Here is a 23,571-nt window from a genome sequence, read left to right as displayed (position 1 = left end):
TTTTATAGGAACAATAAAGGGCCGAGAGCATAGCTGGTCCTGCTGGATAGATAATGTTGAGTAGACGTAGGCATGAGGTGGCATGGATGAGAATGGGGAATGTGTGCATGCATGTGGGATTGTGTTTTGAGGGGGAGAGCGCGCTGGAGACCAACCAATAGGCCCCTTGCTCAGTTCACATCCACATGGCATCCCTCTCATTATTTCTGGGATCATTTTCCTACAACTTGTAAAACAGTCCCCCTCCTCCATATCGTCCACCCTGCCTCTGGGCAGTCATTTTTAAAAATTACACCTGCAAGCTGAGTGACAAGAATTTGGGGAAATTAATTGGAGCCATAAGTGTAGGGAATTTATCAGGAAAAGGCTATAAATAATTTGAGAGGCAGAGCTGGGAATTCTTCTGACACCATGCATGCAAACCCAGACCTGTGTCATTTTCACAACTTACTTTGTACCTGTTGGGTCATCAGCACATTTAGATACCCTATACATTTGTTTCCTTCGTTGAACTCATTTATGATGACAATTAATAATTGAGGCTCCAGCACTGATCCCTGTGATATTCCATTAGCTACAGTTTGTCACTCCATAAGTGACTCATTTATCCCTACAGAAACTTGAGAGCTAATCAATTCTCTATCCATGCCAATTTGAACACATTACACTAGGGGTTCTTATCTTGGGCAGCAATCTTTTATGTAGCATCATACGGAATGCCTTTTGGAAATCTAAACAGACCAAATCTACTGGGTCCATTATATATTCTGCTTGTTATTTACTCAAATAAGTCTAATAAATGAGAACATGATTTCTCTTTCACAAAACCATGCTAACACTGGATGGTTGTATCATGATTTTCTAAATCCCCTGTTATTACATCCTTAATAGTGAATTCCAGTATCTTTCCCTGAGCAGATGTTAAGTGGCTTCAGGTCCACATTTTAAGAGTGACTTTAGAGTGCGACTAAACTTCACACCAGTATTAATTTTGCAACATTTGATGCATCAACAGAATCCATGCAATACACCATCTGTTGTGCATCACTTTATCACAAGGCTCTCAGTTGTTCAAACCCTCCCCAGCTTTGCAATTCCCTCCCAAAACTTCTGTCACAGTCTTCTCTGTTGACATCTTGCACCAGTCCTTATACCATTTGTACTCTCTTCTAGCAAAATGTTAAATTTTACTTCAGCTACACTGTTGTGAAGCAACATAAATTTAAATCGTTGTTTAAAAACAGAGCAAGATCTGAACTGTATTTATACGGAAACATGTAATTTGGAAATAAAATACCTTATAGATGATTTATATAAATGCGACAGAAAGAGAAAGAAAGTAGTCCAGCATTTCTAGTTTTCTTAGTACTGTTATAAAACTTTGTCATTATTTGTCATTGAGATCCATGCAAAAGAGCAGATGGGGCCTCACTGTGATAACTATCTGAAAGACACCTCCTCCGACAATGTAGAGCTCCTTTTGTACTGCAATCAATTATCATGTGTGCTCAAGTCTCTGGAGTGGGGATAGAACTATAGGACTTCTGATTCAGAGGACAAAGTTTTCTTTAATACTCATTTTGGGGCCAGCATTTATTGCTCAAGCCTCATGCTTTTGATTAAGTTGTAAACTGCTTTCTTGAACTGGTGCAATCCACCCACACAGAGCTTATCACAGGACTAGACAGGCTAATGTACTAAGGAAGAGGGTGAGGGACAACTAGATTTGGGTAAAATTTAAAATCCTGTTGATCCCATACTGATGCAACATTTTTCTTTCTTTGAAGCAATACCAGATTCACTAACCTGGCTACTGGCTGGCAGATGGCCAATGAAACCTCACAATGCAAAGCAAGTATTCAATGTTATTGTTCACACTTCTCTGCTAACATAATTTGAGTAAGTCCTCAGCTGATAACATTGACCCAATAGTCGATTAAGAAGATGCCTCAAATTATTTACAGCCTTTTCCTGATAAATTCCCTACACTTGTGACTCCAATTCATTTCCCCAAATTCTTGTCGCTCAACTTGCAGGTGTCATTTTTATGCCTCCCAGCAGCAATATGGGATTTTCACATAGATTCTGTTCTCAGCAGTCATGTCAGACACCTCACTTTTGTTTTGTATGTCAGAATGAGAGATTTTTATTTCAACAGTGTCTTTTGAGATTTCAGGACATTTCTAAATGGTTTACAGCCAATGAAGTACCTTCAAGTACAGTCACTGTTGTAATGCAAGAAACACACATACTCTAACAGCCAATTTGCACACAGCAAGCTCCCACAAATCATGAAATGACAAGATAATCCAAGGTAATAATATTGGTTGAGGGATATTGACAAAGACTGGGGAGAACTCCTCTGAACTTCCATAAAATAGTTCCATGGGATCGTTTACTGATTCCTTTGAGGGTAGTGAGAGCTTTGATTTCGTGCTCAGTTCAAAAGACAGTAGCTCTGACAGTGCAATATTTCCTCAGTTCAGCAGGTGAGTGTCAGCTAGATTGTGCACTTGAGTTTCAGGATGAAACTTGAACTCAACTTTCTGATTCAGAGGCAAGAATGCTGCCATTGAGTCATGATTTGGAGATGCCGGTGTTGGACTAGGGTGTACAAAGTTACAAATCACACAACACCAAGTTATAGTCCAACAGGTTTAATTGGAAGCACACTACCTTTCAGAGCGATGCTCCTTCATCAGGTGATAGTGTTTGCCATTGAGCCATGTAGCCACCTTGTTCAGCTGGTTGTAAGATGACGACTCCATTATTCTTTTAATCAGACCAAAGCAGACACCTTACTTTATCTATCTTACCACTGATCAATAAAGCTTTTCAAACTGCTGCAGTTAACAGCTATCAGGTTCTCCATAGCACATAATGAAATGAGAAATTAACTTTAAAATTTTAAAAATGCAAGGGGAAGATTGAAAGAATTAATTGGATCATTGCTGAATCAGTGGATCCTTTATCATTTATAACAGTTTACAGTCTATTTCTTGGACAACCACATTATTTTGTTTTTTTTTAAAAAACATTGCAATTTTAATTGAGTTGATTACTGTGAATATTTGAGTAATTTAATCTTGTGTAAAAAAAAAAGACTGCATGATTTCTGGCTGTAAGAGCTGCTCCTTTTTTTGAGGTATTCTAGGTGTTGGAGGTGATTTCCTCGAGTTCCAGGAGCAGCAATTACTGTTTTATATGCTGTTGCATTGTTTTGGAACTTTGGAAAAAAAAGTCAAAACAACAGCAGTTTAAAAGGGAGACGAGCAGACAAAGAAATCACATGGTGAGGACAGTGCAGGAGACAGAGAGAGAGCTGGACATCGGAGCACATCTGGGAAAATTAACAAACAGTGAAATTCACAACTAATCTTGGAGGAACTGTTGGGTGAAATTCACAGCACAGAATCAGATAAGTTAATAGTTGTTTTAAGTCTGTCCAAGAGAAAGGCTGCAGTAGTGAATATAGTGGATTCTTTCTTGACTATGTGTTTTTGGAGATAAGTCTCTTGATTAAATTTAAAATATAAGCCATAGCTATTAATTTAACCTGGGACAGTGTTTGTAGAGGAATAAGACAGTGTTATTTTCTGGGTCTGTAGATTGTGAAGGAGCAAAAATGGCCTTTACAGTGATATGTACTTCTTGTCAGATGTGGGAGTTTAAAGAGAGTTTAAGGGTTACTGCGGATTATATCTGCCATAAATGCTGTTGGATGCGAATCTTATCAGATCGAGTGGATCAGTTGGAGAGACAGAAGTGATGAGGAATTTGCAACAGCAACAGTATGTGATGGATGGCAGTTATAAGAAGGGGGAGAAGTCTCAGATACAGTCACATAGATGGGTTAACTCCAGGAAGGGTGAGAGAGGTCAGCACCTAGGGCAGGGGTCTTTTGTGAATATACCCATTTCAAGCAGGTATGCGGTTTTGGAAAATGTAGGGGGTGATGGATTCTCAGGGGAACGTAGCACAAACAGCCAAGTTTCTGGTATTCAGAATGGCTCGAATGCAAAGAAGGATATGCTGGCTTCCAAGAGATCAATGGTGTTAGGGGATTCTGCAGTCAGAGGTACAGACAGACCTTTCTGTGGCCAGCAGAGAAAAAGCAGAATGGTGTGCTGTTTCCCTGGTGCCAGGGTCAAAGATGTCTCAGAGAGGGTGCAGGATGTTCTCACGGAGGAGAGGGGTCAGCAGGAGGTCATTGTCCACATTGGAACCAATGACATTGGAAGGGAAAAGGTTGAGACTCTGAAGGGAGGTTACAGAGAGTTAAGCAAAAATTTAAAAAGGATGTCCTCAAGGGTAGTAATACCTGGATTACTCCCAGTGCTACGAGATAGTGAGGGCAGGAATAGGAGAATAGAGCAGATGAATGCATGGCTGAGGAGCAGGGGTATGGGAGAAGGATTCACATTTTTGGATCATTGGAATCTCTTTTGGGGTAGAAGTGACCTGTACAAGAAGGACGGATTGCACCTAAATTGGAAGGGGACTAATATACTGGCAGGGAAATTTGCTAGAACTGCTTGGGAGGATTTAAACTAGTAAGGTTGGGGGGGGGGGGGACCTAGGGAGATAGTGAGGAAAGAGATTGATCTGAGACAGGTACAGCTGAGTCAAACAGTCAGGGCAGGCAGGGACAAGGTAGGACTAATAAATTAAACTGCATTTATTTCAATGCAAGGGGCCTAACAGGGAAGGCAGATTCCCAACAGTCAGGGCATGGTTAGGAACATGGGACTGGGATATCATAGCAATTACGAAAACATGGCTCAGGGATGGGCAGGACTGGCAGCTTAATGTTCCAGGATACAAATCCTCCAGGAAGGATAGAAAGGGAGGCAAGAGAGGAGGGGGTGTGACATTTTTGATAAGGGATAGCATTACAGCTGTGCTGAGGGAAGATATTCCCAGAAATACATCCAGGGAAGTTATTTGGGTGGAACTGAGAAATAAGAAAAGGATGATCACCTTATTGGGATTGTATTACAGACCCCCCAATAGTCAGTGGGAAATTGAGAAACTTGTAAGGAGATCTCAGCTATCTGCAAGAATAATTGGGTAGTTATGGTAGGGGATTTTAACTTTCCAAACATTGACTGGGACTGCCATAGTGTTAAAGGTTTAGATGGAGAGGAATTTGTTAAGTGTGTACAAGACAATTTTCTGATTCAGTATGTGGATGGACCTGCTAGAGAAGGTGCAAAACCTGACCTACTCTTGGGAAATAAGACAGGGAAGGTGACTGAGGTGCCAGTGGAGGAGCACTTTGGGGCCAGCGACCATAATTCTATTCATTTTAAAATAGCGATGGAAAAAGGATAGACCAGATCTAAAAGTTGAAGTCCTAAATTGGAGAAAGGCCAATTTTGATGGTATTAGGCAAGAACTTTCGAAAGCTGATTGGAGGCAGATGTTCACAGGTAAAAGGATGGCTGGAAAATGGGAAGCCTTCAGAAATGAGATAACAAGAATCCAGAGAAAGTATATTCCTGTCAGGGTGAAAGGGAAGGCTGGTAGGTATAGGGAATGCTGTGGTTCTGTTCGCCGAGCTGGAAGTTTTTGTTGCAAACGTTCCGTCCCCTGTCTAGGTGACATCCTCAGTGCTTGGGAGCCTCCTGTGAAGCGCTTCTGTGGTGTTTCCTCCAGCATTGACAACCGGAAGCGGCAAGGACAGGCCACTATAAATGCCGGAGGAAACACCACAGAAGCGCTTCACAGGAGGCTCCCAAGCACTGAGGATGTCACCTGGACAGGGGACAAAACGTTTGCAACAAAAACTTCCAGCTCGGCGAACAGAACCACAGCAATGAGCACCCGAGCTACAAATCTTCTCACAAACTTTGAGGTATCGGGAATGCTGGATGACTAAAGAAATTGAGGGTTTGGTTAAGAAAAACAAGGAAGCATATGTCAGGTATAGACAGGATAGACCAAGTGAATCCTTAGAAGAGTATAAAGAAAGTAGGAGTATACTTAAGAGGGAAATCAGGAGGGCAAAACGGGGACGTGAGATCGCTTTGGCAAATAGAATTAAGGAGAATCCACAGGGTTTTTACAAATATATTAAGGACAAAAGGGTAACTAGGGAGAGAATAGGGCCCCTCAAAGATCAGCAAAGCGCCCTTTGTGTGGAGCCACAGAAAATGGGGGCGATACTAAATGAATATTTTACACCAGTATTCACTGTTAAAAAGGATATGGAAGATATAGACTGTAGGGAAATAGATGGTGACATCTTGCAAAATGTCCAGATTACAGAGGAGGAAGTGCTGGATGCCTTGAAACGGTTAAAGGTGGATAATTCCCCAGGACCTGATCAGGTGTACCCGAGAACTCTGTGGGAAGCTAGAGAAGTGATTGCTGGGCTTCTTGATGAGATATTTGTATCATCGATAGTCACAGGTGAGGTGCCGGAAGACTGGAGGTTGGCAAACTTGGTGCCACTGTTTAAGAAGGGCGGTAAAGACAAGCCAGGGAACTATAGACCGGTGAGCCTGATGTCAGTGGTGGTCAACTTGTTGGAGGGAATACTGAGGGACATGATGTACATGTATTTGGAAAGGCAAAGACTGATTTGGGATAGTCAACATGGCTTTGTGCATGGGAAATCATGTCTCACAAACTTGATTGGGTTTCTTGAAGTAATAAAGATGATTGGTGAGGGCACAGCTATATGGACTTCAGTAAGGCATTTGACAAGGTTCCCCATGGGAGACTGATTTGCAAGGTTATTTGGATACAGTACTGGCTCAAAAGGTAGAAGACAGAGGGTAGTGGTGGAGGGTCGTTTTTCAGACTAGAGGCTTGTGACCAGTGGAGTGCCACAAGGATCAGTACAGGGCCCTCTACTTTTTGTCTTTTATATAAATGATTTTGATGTGCGCATAAGAGGTGCCGCTAGTAAGTTTGCAGATTACACCAAAATTGGAGGTGTAGTGGACAGCAAAAAGGGTTACCTCAGATTACAACAGGATCTGGACCAGATGGGCTGAGAAGTAGCAGATGGAGTTTAATTCAGATAAATGCGAGGTGCTGCATTTTGGGAAAGCAAATCTTAGCAGGACTTATACACTTAATGGTAAGGTCAGAGGGAGTGTTGCTGAACAAACAGACCTTGGAGTACAGGTTCATAGCTCCTTGAAAGTGGAGTCGCAGGTAGATAGGATAGTGAAGGCGGCTTTGGTATACTTTCCTTTATTGGTCAGAGTATTGAGTACAGGAGTTGGGAGGTCATGTTGCGGCTGTACAGGACATTAGTTACGCCACTGTTGGAATATTGTGTGCAATTCTGGTCTCCTTCCTATCGGAGAGATGTTGTGAAACTTGAAAGGGTTCAGAAAAGATTTACAAGGATGTTGCCAGGGTTGGAGGATCTGAGCTACAGGGAGAGGCTGAACAGGCCTGGCCTGTTTTCCCTGGAGCATCGGAGGCTGAGGGGTGACCTTATAGAGGTTTACAAAATTATGAGGGGCATGGATAGGATAAATAGATAAAGTCTTTTCCCTGGGGTCGGGGAGTCGGAACTGGAGAGCATAGGTTTAGGGTGAGGGGGAAAGATATAAAAGAGACCTAAGGGGCAACATTTTCATGCAGAGGGTGGTACGTGTATGGAATGAACTGCCAGAGGAGGCTGGTACAATTGCAACATTTAAGAGGCATTTGGATGGGTATATGAATAGGAAGGGTTTGGAGGGATATGGGCCAGGTGCTATCAGGTGGGAATAGATTGGGTTGGGATATCTGGTCGGCATGGACGGGTTGGACCGAAGGGTCTGTTTCCATGCTGTACATCTCTATGACTCTAAATAACTATGATGAGTGGTAGAATGTAATTGTACACACTGCATTCAATAATGTTGCAGTTAATGCTGCAGAATAAAGGGTAAAGGTTAAACACTGAGGGACATGATGTACATGTATTTGGAAAGGCAAATACATGTACATCATAAATAAAGGGTAAAGGTTTAATCTGATTCTTCCAATTTTCCACATTAACATGCATGTCAAGCTCATCATTCTTCCTTATCAGAATCACAAGCTTTTAGCAGGCAGAAAGGACATTTGGCTATCAAGCTACTATTCCCACAACAACGCACTCTAATTCGAACAGAGACTATCCCAATACTCTTTCATGTACCATCAAGCAAAGATTTTCCCAATATTGAAATGGTAATTCCAATACATTTTGCCATGCAGTTGTACTGGCAGCCCAGCAGAAGTGTTCAGGTGATCTCCCAAAGCATGAAAAAAACTTACAAAATTCACCAACATTCTTTTGAAGGTGATAGCTGAGGAGATTGTGATAGCATTGGTGGTGATCTTTCAGGAATCACTGGAACCAGGGAGGGGCCCAGCGGACTGGGAAAATGGCTAATGTAACAACTGTTTAAGGTAGGGGAGACAGAAGACAGGAAATTATGGGCTTGTTAGCCTGACCTTGGTTAGAGACAAAAAAACTGCAGATGCTGGAATCCAAGGTAGACAACAAAGATGCTGAAAACACAGCAAGCCACCCCCTTTATCTGCAGCTCCCCTTAGACCCACCTCAAGTCCCGTAAGCAGGGTTACACCAGAAACGTTGACCAAGCCAGACAGCATCAGGAGGTGAAGAAGTCAATGTTTCGGGGTGTATCCCTTCTTCAGGACTTGGGATGGGTCTAAGGGGAGCTGAAGATAAAGGAGGTGGTGGGGGCAAGGTGGTGAAGTGCGGATAGGTGGAGATAGAAGGTATGATCTGGTTGGTCAATGGGAGGAAGGAATCTGGGTGGCTGGGAGGAGTGGAATGGAGAGGGAGGAGCTGGAGAGGGGAAAGGGAAGGGAAGTTATTTGAAATTGGAGAACTCAATATTGAGTTCTCCAGGCTGCCCAGGCGCAAGATGAGGTGTTGTTCTTCCAACACATTGGCAACAGAGGAGGCCAAGGATTGTCATGTCGGAAAGGGAGTGGGAAGGGGAATTAAAGTGGGTGGTACTGGGGGTACCGATAGGCCCAGCTGAGACGCTTGGCAAACTGTTCCCCAAGTTTAAGCTTTGTCTCCCTGATGTTGAGAAGATCACATCGAGTGTACCTGATACGGTAAACTAGGTTGGAAGAGAGGCAGGTGAACCTCTGTCTCACTTGGAAGGACTGTTTGGGGCCCTGGATGGAGGTCGGTGGGGCGGGGACAGGGACGGGGGATGCTGGCAGGTTTTGCATCTCTTCCAGTTGCAGGGGAAGGTACCTGGGGGTTCAGGGGGTGGGTGGGGAGAGTGGCACAAACCTCAGACTGGTGAAGAGAACAGTCTTTGGGAAGGCAAAGAGGGGTGGGGTCTGTTTCGAGTGGGAGCAAGTGTTTATGGACGATGCATTGGATGCAGAGTTCCCCAGCGCTTTATCTTCACTATGGATGTGCAGTCCATAAACACGTCCATTTAAGGGTGGCCTCCAGGCCTTCAGCTCCTTCCTCTCCAACAGAAGTATCCAGTCTCCCTCTGTCAATACTTCCTCTGCCATGCTGAACTGGTCCTCAACCCCAAAATAACCTTTAACTCCTCCCATTTCCTCCAAATCCTTGGGGTGGCCATAGGCTCTCAGATGGGCCCAGCTACGCCTGCCTCTTTGTCAACTATGTCAGTATCTGTGTCAGCACTGTGCCACAACTCTTCCGCATCAGTGCAGCACCCTCCACTCAGGCTGAATTGGAGCAGTTCATTGACTTTGTGCACAACTTCCACCCTGCCCTCAAATTCATTTGGTCAATCTTGGACACCTCCCTCCCCATTCTTGACCCCTCCATTTGCATCTCCAGCGACAGTCTCCAGGCGCACGTTTACTATAAACCCACAGACTCTCAACTACCTGGATTATACCACCTTCCACCCAGTATCCTGAAAGAACTCCATGTCGTTCTCCCAATTCCTTTTGCCTCCGCCACATCTGCTCAGAAAAGGAGGCATTCCACTCCCAAGCATCCCAGATGCTCACCTATTTCAAATATTGCGCTTTACAACTCCCCCAGTCATCCAGACAGCCCACCACTGCACCACCCCCATCCCCGTTCCATTGCTCTAAACGCTCCCCTCCTTCAAATATAAAAGGGACAGTCCCCCTTGTCCTCACCTAACACCCCACCAGTCTCCACATCCAACGTATGATCCTTAAACACTTTGGCAAACTCCAACTAGACTCCAAAACCAAAGACATCTTCCGCAGGGACCGTTATCTTTGCCAGTCCTTGGTTGCGCCACTCTCCCCACCAAACCCCCCCGAACTCTCAGATACCTTTCCCCTGCAACTGGAAAAGATGAAAAACCTGCCAGCACACCACCCCCTTTACCTCCATGCAGGGCCCCAAACAGTCCTCCCAGGTGAGACAGAGGCTCATCTGCCTCTCTTCTCTCAGGTGCTCCCGATGTGGTCTTCTCTACATTGGGGAGACAAACTTAGGGAGCAGTTTGCTGAGCATCTCAGCCAGGCCTGCAGGGGACAACCAGACACCCAGTCACCACCCATTTTAATTCCCCTTCCCATTCCCTTTCTGGCATGACCATCCTGGCCTCCTCCATTGCCACAACGAACCAAACTGCATATTGGAGGAACAACACTTCATCTTGCACCTGGGCAGCCTACAGCCTGGAGGACTCAACTTTGAGTTCTCCAATTTCAAATAATCTCCCTTCCCCAACCCCATCTCTAGCTCCTCCCCCTCCCTTACACTCCTCCCAGCCACCTACCAGATTTTTTCCTCCCATTGACCAATCAGGTCGTACCCTGTGCCTTTCTTTACTTATCCCCACTTCACCATCCAGCCCCTGCCACCCCCTTTATCTGCAGCTCTCCTTACACGCACCCCCAGTCCTGAAGGAGGAATGGTTATACCCAAAACGTCAATTTTTCCACCTCCTGATGCTGCCTGGCTTGCTGTGTTCTTCTAGCCACCTGCTTTGTCTAGCCTGACCTTGATTGCTGGTAAGATTTGAGAGTCCATTATTAAGGATGGGATTGCAGAATACTTGGATATGCATGGTAAAATAGGACTGAGTCAGTACAGCTCCATCAAGGAGAGTTCATGCCTGACAAATCTGTTAGAATTCTTTGAGACAGTAACAAGCAAGTTAGACAAAGGGGAGCCAGCGGACTCTGTTTGGATTTCCAAAAGGCCGTTTGATAAGGTGCTGAACAGGAGGCTGCTAAGGCAGTCCATACTGTTCAGAGTAAGGTACTGGAATGGAGAGAGGACTGATTGACTGTCAGAAGCAGATGGTGGGGGTAGAAAGGTCTTTTTCATGACAGTTGCTGGTGAGTAGTGATGTTCTGCAGGGCTCAGTGTTCGGACTACCACTATTCATGTTATACTTTAAAGACTGAGAGGCTACAGAAGGAATTGGAAAGGCTAGGAGAATAGGCAAAGTGGCAGCACATGGAATACAGTGTAGGCAAGCATAAGGTTACACACTTTGATATGAAGAATTGAAGCATTGACTATTTTCTAAATAGGGAAAGTCTTCAGAAATCTGAAGTCCAAAGGGACTTAGAAGTCCTACTTCAAGATTTTCTTAAGATTAACATACAGGTTCAGTTGACAGTTAGGAAGGCAAATGCAATGTTGGCATTCACTTCAAGAGGGCTAGAATACAAGAGCATGGATATATTTCCGAGGTTGTATAAGGCTACGGTCAGACTGCATTTGAAATATTGAGTGTGCGTTTTTGGTCCCATATCTGCTCCAATATCTTATGCTTTTCTGGTCTCCTGCTTTAGTAGAATCATACCAAACGTCACTCCAATACTGCACATCCGAGCACAGTGTTTCACCCAACAATGGCATGGGTCATATGTGCACCCTTTCATAAGAACAATCTTCTCAACTTGTCTCAGCTCCTTCAAAGCACTGTGTATGTAAACTCCACAAATCTCTGATCCTACACGCACTTTAAATCTGTGCAATTCATTTTGCTACGTTAAATTTCACCTGCCATAGTACTGCATACTTCTCCAGTCTATCTACTCAATGTTCATTAAACGTAAAAATGATGGTATTTTCATTCACCATTGATGTTCACTTTTAAAATCTAACTTACTCATTATATCTTATATGACCCGATACAACTAGTTAGGAAAATTTCAAGATGCCCTAAAAAGAATTATAACAAGGTAAAATATTTGTATTCATGTATTGTGAAGGTTCCGATGGGATACTTCTGATTGCGTATAAAGTGAATAATCTTACATTTTATTGCATAAATCCATATAATTACTTTCACTTTCAGGTATCTGAAAAGCATAAAATTTCACTCCAGGAATATGAAAAAAGCCTTCTTCTGAGCTTGGACTGACATTTTTTAACCTTTTTATCATTTTCTTGGGAGGAGGGGGTGATTGCTTTGGTTTCTTAACTTTAAAAAATAGCAAATGAGTCAAGGCTTAGGTCAGCAGCAAACCTGCAGAGGAAACCCAATAAACTAGGAAGTTCTATTTATTAAAGCCTGCTCAAATGCAGAAAAAACTATAGACGAAAAGAAATAGACTCAAGCTAGAGGGAATTATGTTCATTTTGTAGATACCTCTATCCAGACTAGAATCAAGCTGGGTCACATTCTGGTCCTCAAGATACAAGGAAAATATTCAAGCACTAAAATCAAAGCAGAGGAAGGAAAAAGAAAATCCCATGCCTGATCCTCTACGTTTAAAAAAAAACTTGTATTTCTATAGCTATCTTGCAACCTTAGCTTGTACCAAAGCACTGTAGTGTCAATGCAATCACTTGAAGTGTAATTACTGTGAAATTTATGCACTGCAAGGCCCCACAAACAGCAAGAGGTAACAAAAAGATTGCATTGCCTCTAACGATGATGGGTGAAGGATAGATATTGAGTTGGTTTCTTCGGAGAACTTCTCTGCTTTTCTTCAAATAATGTCATTTGAGAACATTCAGAGCCTCAGTTTAATGTCTCATACTAAAGATAGTGACCTCCATCCATTAAGACTGTTGTAGTACATTTTCAGGAGTGACAGCTCAGATTGTGCGCTCAAATCTGAGTCCATAGCTTTCTCATTCAGAGGCAACTGCTACACGTCAAACAAGGACTGGCTAACTCCTTTGTTTGTAGCACAGCCTCTTTCATCCTGGATTAAATCTAGCTTGTATAGTTAGATTGTCACTATCTCCTTAAAAGTGCACAATTGTTACAAAAATCTTTACAGCCATGGCTAAAAAAGTGCTAAAAGAATGAAAGCCTTCCTGTTACTGAGACCCAGGGCTGAATTTTCTAACTGAAGCTCCACCTACTGTCTTTTTGAGTGATTGTATGGTTTTCCCAGGAAGAAAGGTTAAATAAATGTGAAAATATTTCATTCAGCTTTGTCAGAGCTTACTTTCATATTAAGAAACATTCTGGCAACAAATCAGAATGAACCAGTTGGGAATGAGACTGAGTGAAATAAAATAATGGAAGAACAGATTGCTGATTTTTAAATTTTCCTTTTATAGAATCCCTACAGTGTGGAAACAGGCCATTTGGCCCACCAAGTACACACCGACCCTCCGGAGGAATAACCCACCCAGACCCATTCCCCTATCCTATTACCCTACATTTACCCCGACTATGTATCTAACCTACAAATCCCTGAACACCATGGGGCAATTTAGCATGGCCAATTCACCTAACCTGCACATCTTTGGATTGTGGGAGGAAACTGGAGCATCCGGAGGAAACCCACGCACACACAGGGAGAACGTGCAAACTCTAAACACAGTTGCCCAAGGCTGGAATCGAACCTGGGTCCCGGTGAGAGCAGTGCTAACCACTGAGCCACCGTGCTGCCCCATTTTGAATATTTCAACATTCCCAACACCTCACTCTATCCAATTGTAAGAGAGAGGTTTAGCATGACCTTATCATGGATTATTTATCTGTCAATATTCTGTCTAATTCCTGGAGTGCTAATAGGATGTGTCTCTATTTGTCTCAGCCCCTCATTTTTCAAATAGTGAGACCAAGCTGTACGAGATAGGCAAAAAGAGTATGCCCCACCCCCAGATCATACTACAGTGCTTCCAGTCTATTAAAATACCTTGTATCTTCACTCTCTTGGTTGCAGTCTATGACTGCAACAGATACTGTTAATGTTGCAGTCCTGCATCATTGTACACGTGCACACAGGGCAGTTTTATTGTCATAACCTGCAGCTCTACACCAGGTGATAGAATTCTTCTTTCAGTCAGGGGATATGGGTTCAACACCCACTCGATAATGTATCGCAGACTGTCCAGTGCATCATCAAGGAAGGACTACATTGCAGGAAGTGAAATAGTAAACAGAGGCCACATGTTCTCTCAGTTGCACGCAAAAGAACCCATAGCACTATTCAAAAGAAGGAGAATTCTCATTGTGTTCCGGTCTACTTGTGATTACATATGTTATTAACAGTTTCACTTCCTATTTATCTTTCATAGCCCAAGGGGTTCAGTGATGGTTATGCTTAGCACTTTTGGCTTATTGGTGACTCAATTCCACATTAGTACTGCAGAGTCATTAACATCGATAACTTATGATATCTGCAGCATGTATGAGAATTTTGTAAGTTTACTTTATACCTGCAAATGTGACTCCACGGTGCTTTCCTGAAATAGCAGGTTGAAAGCAGGTCTTGTTTTATTCTTACTGATGTACAGCAAATACATTTCAGGCAATTGCCAGCAGTTTGCCTGTGGTTTTCCTACCACCATACCCCTTACTTTGGCTACTATATTCATTGTATCGCATAGGGGAACATTTGACACTTATCTAAATAGAGAACAAGTTTTAAAAGAAAAGGTTCTTACCTTTAGGTCATAAAGGTAATTGAAGCTACTCTTCTGATCTGCAGCCTGCCTGACAGCCTCAGCCAGCTGTAATGACCCTCTGCCTCCAATGGACCAGTGATTGCATGGCACAGCATCATAAGCTCCAGAGCATTTTGCAATTTGACAGGCAAGATTAATCTCTGCTTCAGTATCAGTCCTATGCAAAGAAAGACTGTGATTATACAGTGCTTTTCACAATCTTAGAGTATCATAAATGACTGAACCAAAGTACTTTAGAAGAGAAGTTACTGGTGTTGTATTAGAAACGTAACAATCAATTTGTGCACAGCAAGATTCCAAAAACAGCAATGTGATCATAATCAAATGGTCTCTTCTTGTGATATTGGTTAAGTGATAAATATTGGTCAAGCTACAATGAAGTACCATACTCCTCTTCCACTAGTGCCAAGGGACCTCTACCCATCTGAAAGACAGCACTTCTACTGCCTTTCATTACCTCAATTGCTCAAGCAACACACCTAATACTCTTACAGTGAACCTTAAATTCTTCTTCATGCATACCCATTATCAATTTTAAATGCTAAAAAGGTATTAGATCTGGAGACGAGCTACAGCTCCTGAATGAAACTTGGACTACAAGATTTAAAATGTTGAGATCAGGAACACGAGAGTAGGCTTCCATTCTCTTCCATACAGAAGAAATAGTCATGAATGATTAAAGGAGTTGACAGGGTAAAAAGAGAGAGAGAAATTATTTGGTCTGGTGGAGAGTCCAAAATAATCAGACATAACCTTAAACTCAGAGCTCAGCCGTAAGGAAGTGTATGCATTGTTTTACACAAACAATGTTAATATTCTAGGTCCCTCTCCATTAAAAAGTTGCTGAGGTTGGGGCTGGTGGGGATGAACTGAAAATTTCAGAGTTTAAGATTGATCACATTGTTGTTAAGTAAGGATATTAAGTGATATACAGAAGATAGGAGTCCAAAAGTGTGACGCTGAAAAAGCACAGGTCAGGCAGCATCAGGAAGGGTTAATGAAGGGCTTATGTCCAAAACGTGATTTTCCTGCTCTTCGGATGTTGCCTGACCTGATGTGCTTTTCCAGTGCTACACTTTTCAACTCCGATCTCTAGCATCTGCAGTTCTCCCTTTCTCCGTAAACAAGGCAAGGCAAATAGAGCTACGATGATCTAACCAGCCATGAGCTAGCTGACCAACCTACTCATGATGCTTTATTCTGTGTTGAAATGGTCTTCAGCCTTGGTCAGCACTTAAGTCAAAAGATGGCGAGTCTGTCAATGTTCATTTGTTAGTACTCAATTTCTGCTGGACCACAGACTACACAGGGCGAAAGTGAGGACTGCAGATGCTGGAGATTAGCGTTGCGAGTGCAGTGCTGGAAAAGCACAGCAGGTCAGGCAGTATCCGCGGATTGTGTTGCGAAGTGGGTAGGTTGAGAAGAAGAAAGGCAGACAAACAAGAGCCTCTTTAAAAGCCAAATAATTGTGGATGTTATAAATCAGAAACAAAAGCAGAATTGCTGGAAAAGCTCAGCCCATCTGGCAGCATCTGTGAAGACAAAACAGACTTAACATTTCATGTCCAGTGAGCCTTCCTCAGAACTGATGGAAGCTAGGAAAATGCCAGGGAGGAGGTTAGGAGTAAATGAGAAGTGGGGATAGAGCCCAAAGACAGAATAGCAGTTGTACAGATAAATATGGGTAAATAGCTATTAACAGTCTCCATTAAAAGCTAAGAATAGGTAGTGCGTACTACCTAGCAGACTATATGATAACAAGGCCTGGTATGTGGGATAGGGGGCTAGGTCATGGGGAGAGTTCAGGCCCTAAAATTATTGAACTCAATATTGAGTCTGGAGAGCTGACGGGTGCCCAAGCAGAAAATGATGTGCTCTTCCAGCTTGCGCGGAGTTTCACTGGAACACTATAGCAGGCCTGAGACAAAAAATGTTAGCCAGGAGAAAGTGTGGCGTGTTAAAGTGGCAAAGGTTAACTCAGCGCAAGTTGGAAGAACAACAATTAATTTTCCACTTAGGAACCCTGAAGCCCTCTGGACTCAATATAGAGTTCAATAATTTTAGGGCCTGAACTCTCCCACGTCCTAGCCCCCTATGCCACTCAACAGGCCTTGTTATCGCTGTCTGTCATTACATACTACCTATGGTTAGCCATTAACCATCTCCAATAACAGGTATTCACCCTCCTAGCCAGATCCTTATCTACTCCTTTGTCTGTCCAGCTGTTCTTCTCTTTGGGCTCTATCTCCACCTATTGTTTAGTCCTTAACCACCCCCCCACCATATCTTCTGCATATAAATTAATATTTCCCTAGGACCTTTAAGTTCAGTTTCAACAGGTCATGCTTGATGTCACAAGATTAGAAAGCGACCTGCTCCAGATCTGGCAGCCTGATTCCTCACTGGCACAACTTTCCAGTACTTCAGTGCATATAGTATCCCAAAACAACCTAACCCATTTATTAAGATCTGAAGCAAAGGTACAAGATTATCCTGTAAACAGTTAGCCTTTCAGAAAGGTAGTCATTGATGAATGAAAAGTTATCCAGTTCTGTGTAGTCTATAACGTTAGCTGCTATATTTAGAGTCAGAGATGTACAACATGGAAACAGACCCTTGGTTCCAGCATGTCCATGCTGACGAGATATCCCAACCCAATCTAGTCCCAACTACCATCACCTGGCCCATATCCCTCCAAACCCTTCCTGTTCATCTACCAATCCAAATGCCTTTTAAAATGTGGCAATTGTACCAGCCTCCACCACTTCCTCTGGCAGCCTAGTCCACACATGCACCACCCTCTGTGTGAAAAAGCTGCTCTGTAGGTCTCTTAAATATCTTTCCCCTCTCACCTTAAAACAATGCTCTCTAGTTCTGGACTCCCCCACCCCAGGGAAAAGATCTTGTCTATTTACCCTATCCTTGCTCCTCATGACTTTATAAACCTCTATAAAGGTCACCCCTCAGCCTCCAACACTCCAGGGAAAACAGCCCTAGCCCATTCAACCTTTTCCTATAGCTCAAATCTTCCAACCCTGGCAACATCCTTGTAAATCTATTTTGAACCTTTTCAAGTTTCACAACATCCTTCCTATCGGAAGGAGACCAGAATTGCATGCAATATTCCAAAAGTAGCCTAACCAATGTTCTATTCAACTATATTTTTGTGCATGCCTAACAATATTTTAAAACTTGGCTTCAGTTAACACATGCCTCGATTTCCTGGACTTGTGTATTGGCATGTTTGCTCCCCATTAGTCAAATGCAAACTCTGCTGGCTTTGCAGCAGCTTGAATAGGTGATTAAACCTGACAATGAGATTTCACACATTACAGCAAATAAAACTCCCAGCCTGGCATCCTATTACATTTTAAAGATAAATAATATTTCAGTAACTTTCTTAACAAATCAGCTAACAAATTATTCCAGCCAGCCAGTGTGATTGATTCTTCAGGTCAGCTTGAAATGTACTTTTCATGCAATTAAGTTAATACCTGCAGTCCGACTGATCTACTTCACTTTGAAGTAGCGAACTAAACTTGTGCATCTCTTGCTCCTTTTTATGCTATAAAGTTATACTTTTCCAAACAGTCCCCACAGTAAATCCTTCCTTTACATTTGTTGCTCTTATTTCCATTTTTCCCAAAATATACTTAAGCATTTTTGTGGAATTATAACTAAACTGAACATACTGCCCTAGAAAAGCAGTGATATTTAAACAAGACCGAAATGCTCTTGTCCCAATGTTCTGGTTATATTTCGCAATACTTCAAAACCATGTCGCATTCAACAGGACAAACAGCGTACTATCATTCCTCAGTTATACAATCGTTTGACTCATGAGAATAACTTTAAATCTCAGTTTAAATTTTAGTTTTCACTAGTTTTTTTTCCCATCACGCCTATAAATCCCCTGTATATCTTTAACAGTTACTATCAGAGTATGTACTGCTCTCTATTTTGGAGCATTACAGAAATTTGATAAAGCTTGCAATTTGTTTCAATGCCTAGGTTGTTTAGAGATCAGAAGCAACAGGCATCTAATGGCCTTAACATTCCACTCAGTACCATCTCAGTCTCAACTCAATACCTTCCAGTCGCTTTTTTTTCCCTATTTTTGAACCAAATTCTTAGTTTGATGTCCCATGTAGGTAGAATAGTCTTACCATCAATAAATGCAGAATTAAATGCTTCTGCTGGGTTCAGACTTCAACGTGGAAAGATAAACTGTGGCCACCAGGGGTTGTGTCAGAAATTAAAGTGTGAGAAACTCAGTAGAGGTTTCAAAGCTGAACTGCATCAATTGAATGTCCTGGTTCTCAGATTAAAACTCAAATGTCCAATGTCTTGAGCTGCTACTAGTAGCACTAGAAAATTATTCATAAATTGCTAATTCAACTTTTCTAAAATAGTTCAAAAAATCTTCACTCAACCTATGAAGTTTCTAATCTTCATTTATACTATAAGTGGATTGCAGAGTAATTTTTTTTCCAGTTCAGTGAGACCCATTTCTAAAGGCATTGGATAATTCCATTAGAATCCATCCTTGTGAAGTTCAAAGTCACATCTTTCTAATTATTAGATAACATTCTTTTTAAAGTAATGAATTCCGATGCTGTTTTCATCCTTTAAATCAGATCAATGGATAATTGAAATTGCTACTTTAACAGAAAACAACTAACCAGTAATTATCAGAGGCAGATTGCTAAACAAAGGCTCCATTTATAGTTCACCATATCTCCAGCATACATCTATAGTAATTTTGTTAAAATGAATTGTTTTAAACTCTCGGTTTATAGTCAGCAATGTGCATTTATGTAGTGCCTTTAATTTAAGTAAAATCCCAGGGTCCTACACTGGATTGTTACCTGACACAATGACACACACATAGACATGCAAAGGCAGATAATTAACTTTTTGGCTAATTAGAAAGGTTATAAAGAGCAATTTTAAAAAGGCAACCATAAAGGCTGACTGGTGAGGGAGAAAATTCCAGAGTTTAGGATCAAGACAGCTGAAAGCAGAGTGCAGTGACAAAATGAGGGATTGCACAAAAGCCCAACTCAAAAGAACATATGGGAGAGGCAGGGGTATTTATGCACAAATCTTTGATAGTGGCAGGAGAGTTTAACACATAACACGTGGAATCACGGGCTTTATAAATGATCGCAGAAAGTATAAAACCCAAGATACTGTGCTAAACCTACTTAAAACATTAGCTTGGTCCTCACTGGAATATTGAATGCAACTCTGGACACTATATTTTAGTAAGAACTTTATGATTTTGATTTTGAAGACAGCTCAGGAGGCTTTTACTGGAATGGTTCCAGGGATGAGAGATCTCACTTATGGATATACTGGTGAAGTTGGGGCTCTCCTTTGAGGAGAAGCAAAGAGGAAACTTCATAGAGACATTTAAAATCGTAAAGGATGTGGATAAAATAAATAAAGAGGAACCGATTCCAATGCCTGAAGACTGAATTACAGGAGAACATAGATGTCAGTCATTAGCTAGAAGTATACTGGAGGGAAAAGTACCAGAAGTGACTAAGGAAAAGTTCAGATTTGGAAATTACTGCTTGCAAGGGTGCAAGATACAGATATAACTATAAGCTTATGAAAGATATTGGAAACAGACTCTTCGGCCCAACTCGTCCATGCCAACCGGGTATCCCAACCCAATCTAGTCCCACCTGCCAGCAATTGGCCCACATCACTCTAAACCCTTCCTCGTCATATACCCATCCAGATGCCTTTTAAATGTTGCAATTGTACAAGCCTCCACCACTTCCTCTGGCAGCTCATTCCATACACATACCACCCTCTGGGTGAAAACGCTGCCCCTTAGCACTCCCCCACCTCAGGGGAAAGTCTATTTATCCTATCCATGTCCCTCATGATTTTATAAACCTCTCTGAGGTCACTCCTCAGCCTCGACGCTCCAGGGAAAGCAGCCCTAGCCTATTCAACATCTCCCGACAGCTCAAATCCTCCAACCCTGGCAACATCCTTGTCAATCATTTCTGAATCCTTTAGGTTCCACAACATCTTTCAAATAGGATGGAGACCAGAACTGCATGCAATATTCTAAAAGTGGCCTAACCAATGTCCTGTATGGCCACAGCATCACCTCCTAATTCCTTTATTCAATACTCTGACCAATAAAGAAAAGCATACCAAACGCCTTCTTCACTATCCTAACTAGCTGCTACTCCACTTTCAAGGAGCTATGAAACAACACTTCAAGGTTGCTTTGTTCAGCAACACTCCCTCGGACCTGACCATTAAGTATACAACCCCTGCTAAGATTTGCTTTCCCAAAATGCAGCACCTTACATTTATCTAAATTAAACTCCATCTGCCACTCCTCAGCCCACTGGCCCATCTGGTCAAGATCCCTTTGCAATCTGGACTAACCTTCTTCGCTGTCCATTACACCTTCAATTTTGGCGTCATCTGCAAACTTACCAACTATACCTCTTATGCTGACATCCAAATCATTTATATAAATTAAGAAAAGTATCCACGTAGCACTCCACTAGTCACAGGCCTTCAGTCTGAAAAATAACGCTCCACCACCACCCTCTGTCATCTACCTTTGAGCCAGTTCTGTATCTAAATGGCTAGTTCTCCTTGCATTCCATTAGATCTAACCTTGCGAACCAGTCTCCCATGGGGAACCTTGTCAAACGCCTTACTGAAATCCATATAGATCACATCTACCGCTCTGCCCTCATCAATCCTGTCACTTCTTCAAAAAACTCAATCAAGTTTATGAGACATGATTTCCCACGCACAAAGCCATGTTGACTATCCCTAATCAGTCCTTGCCTTTCCAAATACATGTACATTCTGTCCCTCAGTATTCCCTCCAACAAGTTGACCACCACTGACATCAGGCTCACTGGTCTATAGTTCCCCTGGCTTGTCGTTACCATCTTTCTTAAATAGTGGCACCATGTTAGGCAACCTCCAGTCTTCAGGCACCTCACCTGTGACTATCGATGATACAAATATCTCAACAAGAGGCCCAGCAATCACTTCTCTAGCTTCCCTCAGGGTTCTAGGATCCACCTGATCAGGTCCTGGGGATTTATCCACTTTTATGCATTTCAATACATCCAGCACTTCCTCCTCTGCTATCACTTTTCAAGATGTCATCATCTTATTCCCTACATTCTATATCTTCCATGTCCTTTTCCCACAGTAAATACTGATGTAAAATACTCGTTTAGTATCTCCCCCATCTCCTGCCTCTCCACACAAAGGCCGCCTTGCTGATCTTTGAGGGGGAGAAAGTGAGGACTGCAGATGCTGGAGATCAGAGCTGAAAAATATGTTGCTGGAAAAGCGCAGCAGGTCAGGCAGCATCCAAGGAGCAGGAGAATCGACGTTTCGGGCATAAGCCCTTCTTCAGGAATGAGGAAGGTGTGCCAAGCAGGCTAAGATAAAAGGTAGGGAGGAAGGACTTGGGGGAGGGGCTTTGGGAATGCGATAGGTGGAAGGAGGTTAAGGTGAGGGTGATAGGCTGGAGAGGGGTGGGGGCAGAGAGGCCGGGAAGATGATTGCAGGTCAAGAAGGCAGTGCTGAGTCCGAGGGTAGGGATTGAGATAAGGTGTTGGGGGGGGGTAGATAATGAGGAAGTTGGAGAAATCTGCATTCATCCCTTGTGGTTGGAGGGTTCCTAGGCGGAAGATGAGGTGCGCTTCCTCCAGGTGTCGTGTTGCCATGGTCTGGCGATGGAGGCGGCCAAGGACCTGCATGTCCTTGGCGGAGTGGGAGGGGAAATTAAAGTGCTCAGCCACTGGACGGTTGGGTCCTCTGGGACACCCGCACCAACCAACCCAACCGCCCCGTGGCTGAACACTTTAACTCCCCCTCCCACTTCGCCAAGGACATGCAGGTCCTTGGCGTCCTCTATCACCAGACCATGGCAATACGACGCCTGGAGGAAGAGTGCCTCATCTTCCACCTAGGAACCCTCCAATCACAAGGGATGAATGCAGATTTCTCCAGCTGCCTCATTTCCAAATCCCGACCCTCCCACCTTATCTCAGTCTCAACCCTCAGACTCAGCACTGCCTTCTTGACCTGCAATCATCTTCCCGACCTCTCCGTCCCCACCCCCTCTCCGGCCTATCACCCTCACCTTAACCTCCTTCTACCTATCGCATTCCCAATGCCCCTCCCCCAAGTTCCTCCTCCCTACCTTTATCTTAGCCTGCTTGGCACACCTTCCTCATTCCTGAAGAAGGGCTTATACCTGAAACGTCGATTCTCCTGCTCCTTGGATGCTGCCTGACCTGCTGCGCTTTTCCAGCAACACATTTTTGACCTTCGAGGGGCCCTATTCTCTCCCTAGTTACCCTTTTGTCCATAATGTATTTGATAAACCCTTTCAATTCTCCTAAACTCTATTTGCCAATGCTATGTTCTCATTTTTGCCCTCCTGATTTCCCTCTTAAGTATACTCCTACTGCCTTTACACTCTAAGGATTCACTCAATCTATCCTGTCTATACCTGACATATGCTTCATTCATTTTCTTAACCAAACCCTCAATTTCTTTAGTCATCCAGCATTCCCTATACCTACCAACCTTCCCTTTCACCCTGACAGGAATATACTGTCTCTGGATTCTTATTATCTCATTTCTGAAGGCTTCCCATTTTCCAGCCATCCCTGTACCTGCGAACATCTGCCCCCAATCAGCTTTTGAAAGTTCTTGCTTAATAC

At 42.9% G+C, this 23,571-nt stretch overlaps 1 protein-coding gene across 1 annotated transcript in view; it reads right to left on the bottom strand.

Moving 5' to 3' along the window:
- Nucleotides 1-23,571, bottom strand: part of mthfd1l (methylenetetrahydrofolate dehydrogenase (NADP+ dependent) 1 like) — a 179,048-nt gene that overhangs the window by 45,823 nt on the left and 109,654 nt on the right. Inside the window, exon 24 of the mRNA XM_087991755.1 lies at nucleotides 14,816-14,993. Coding sequence (XP_087847881.1) covers nucleotides 14,816-14,993 — 178 coding nt within the window. The remainder of the gene's footprint in view (nucleotides 1-14,815; nucleotides 14,994-23,571) is intronic.

This window comes from Chiloscyllium plagiosum, unplaced genomic scaffold (genome assembly GCF_037043375.1).
Source record: "Chiloscyllium plagiosum isolate Xiang-an unplaced genomic scaffold, Cpla_swu_hap1 HiC_scaffold_10, whole genome shotgun sequence".
NCBI lineage: Eukaryota > Metazoa > Chordata > Chondrichthyes > Orectolobiformes > Hemiscylliidae > Chiloscyllium > Chiloscyllium plagiosum.
Note: the sequence above shows the minus strand (reverse complement) of the source record. Positions and strands in the feature narration are given on the sequence as shown.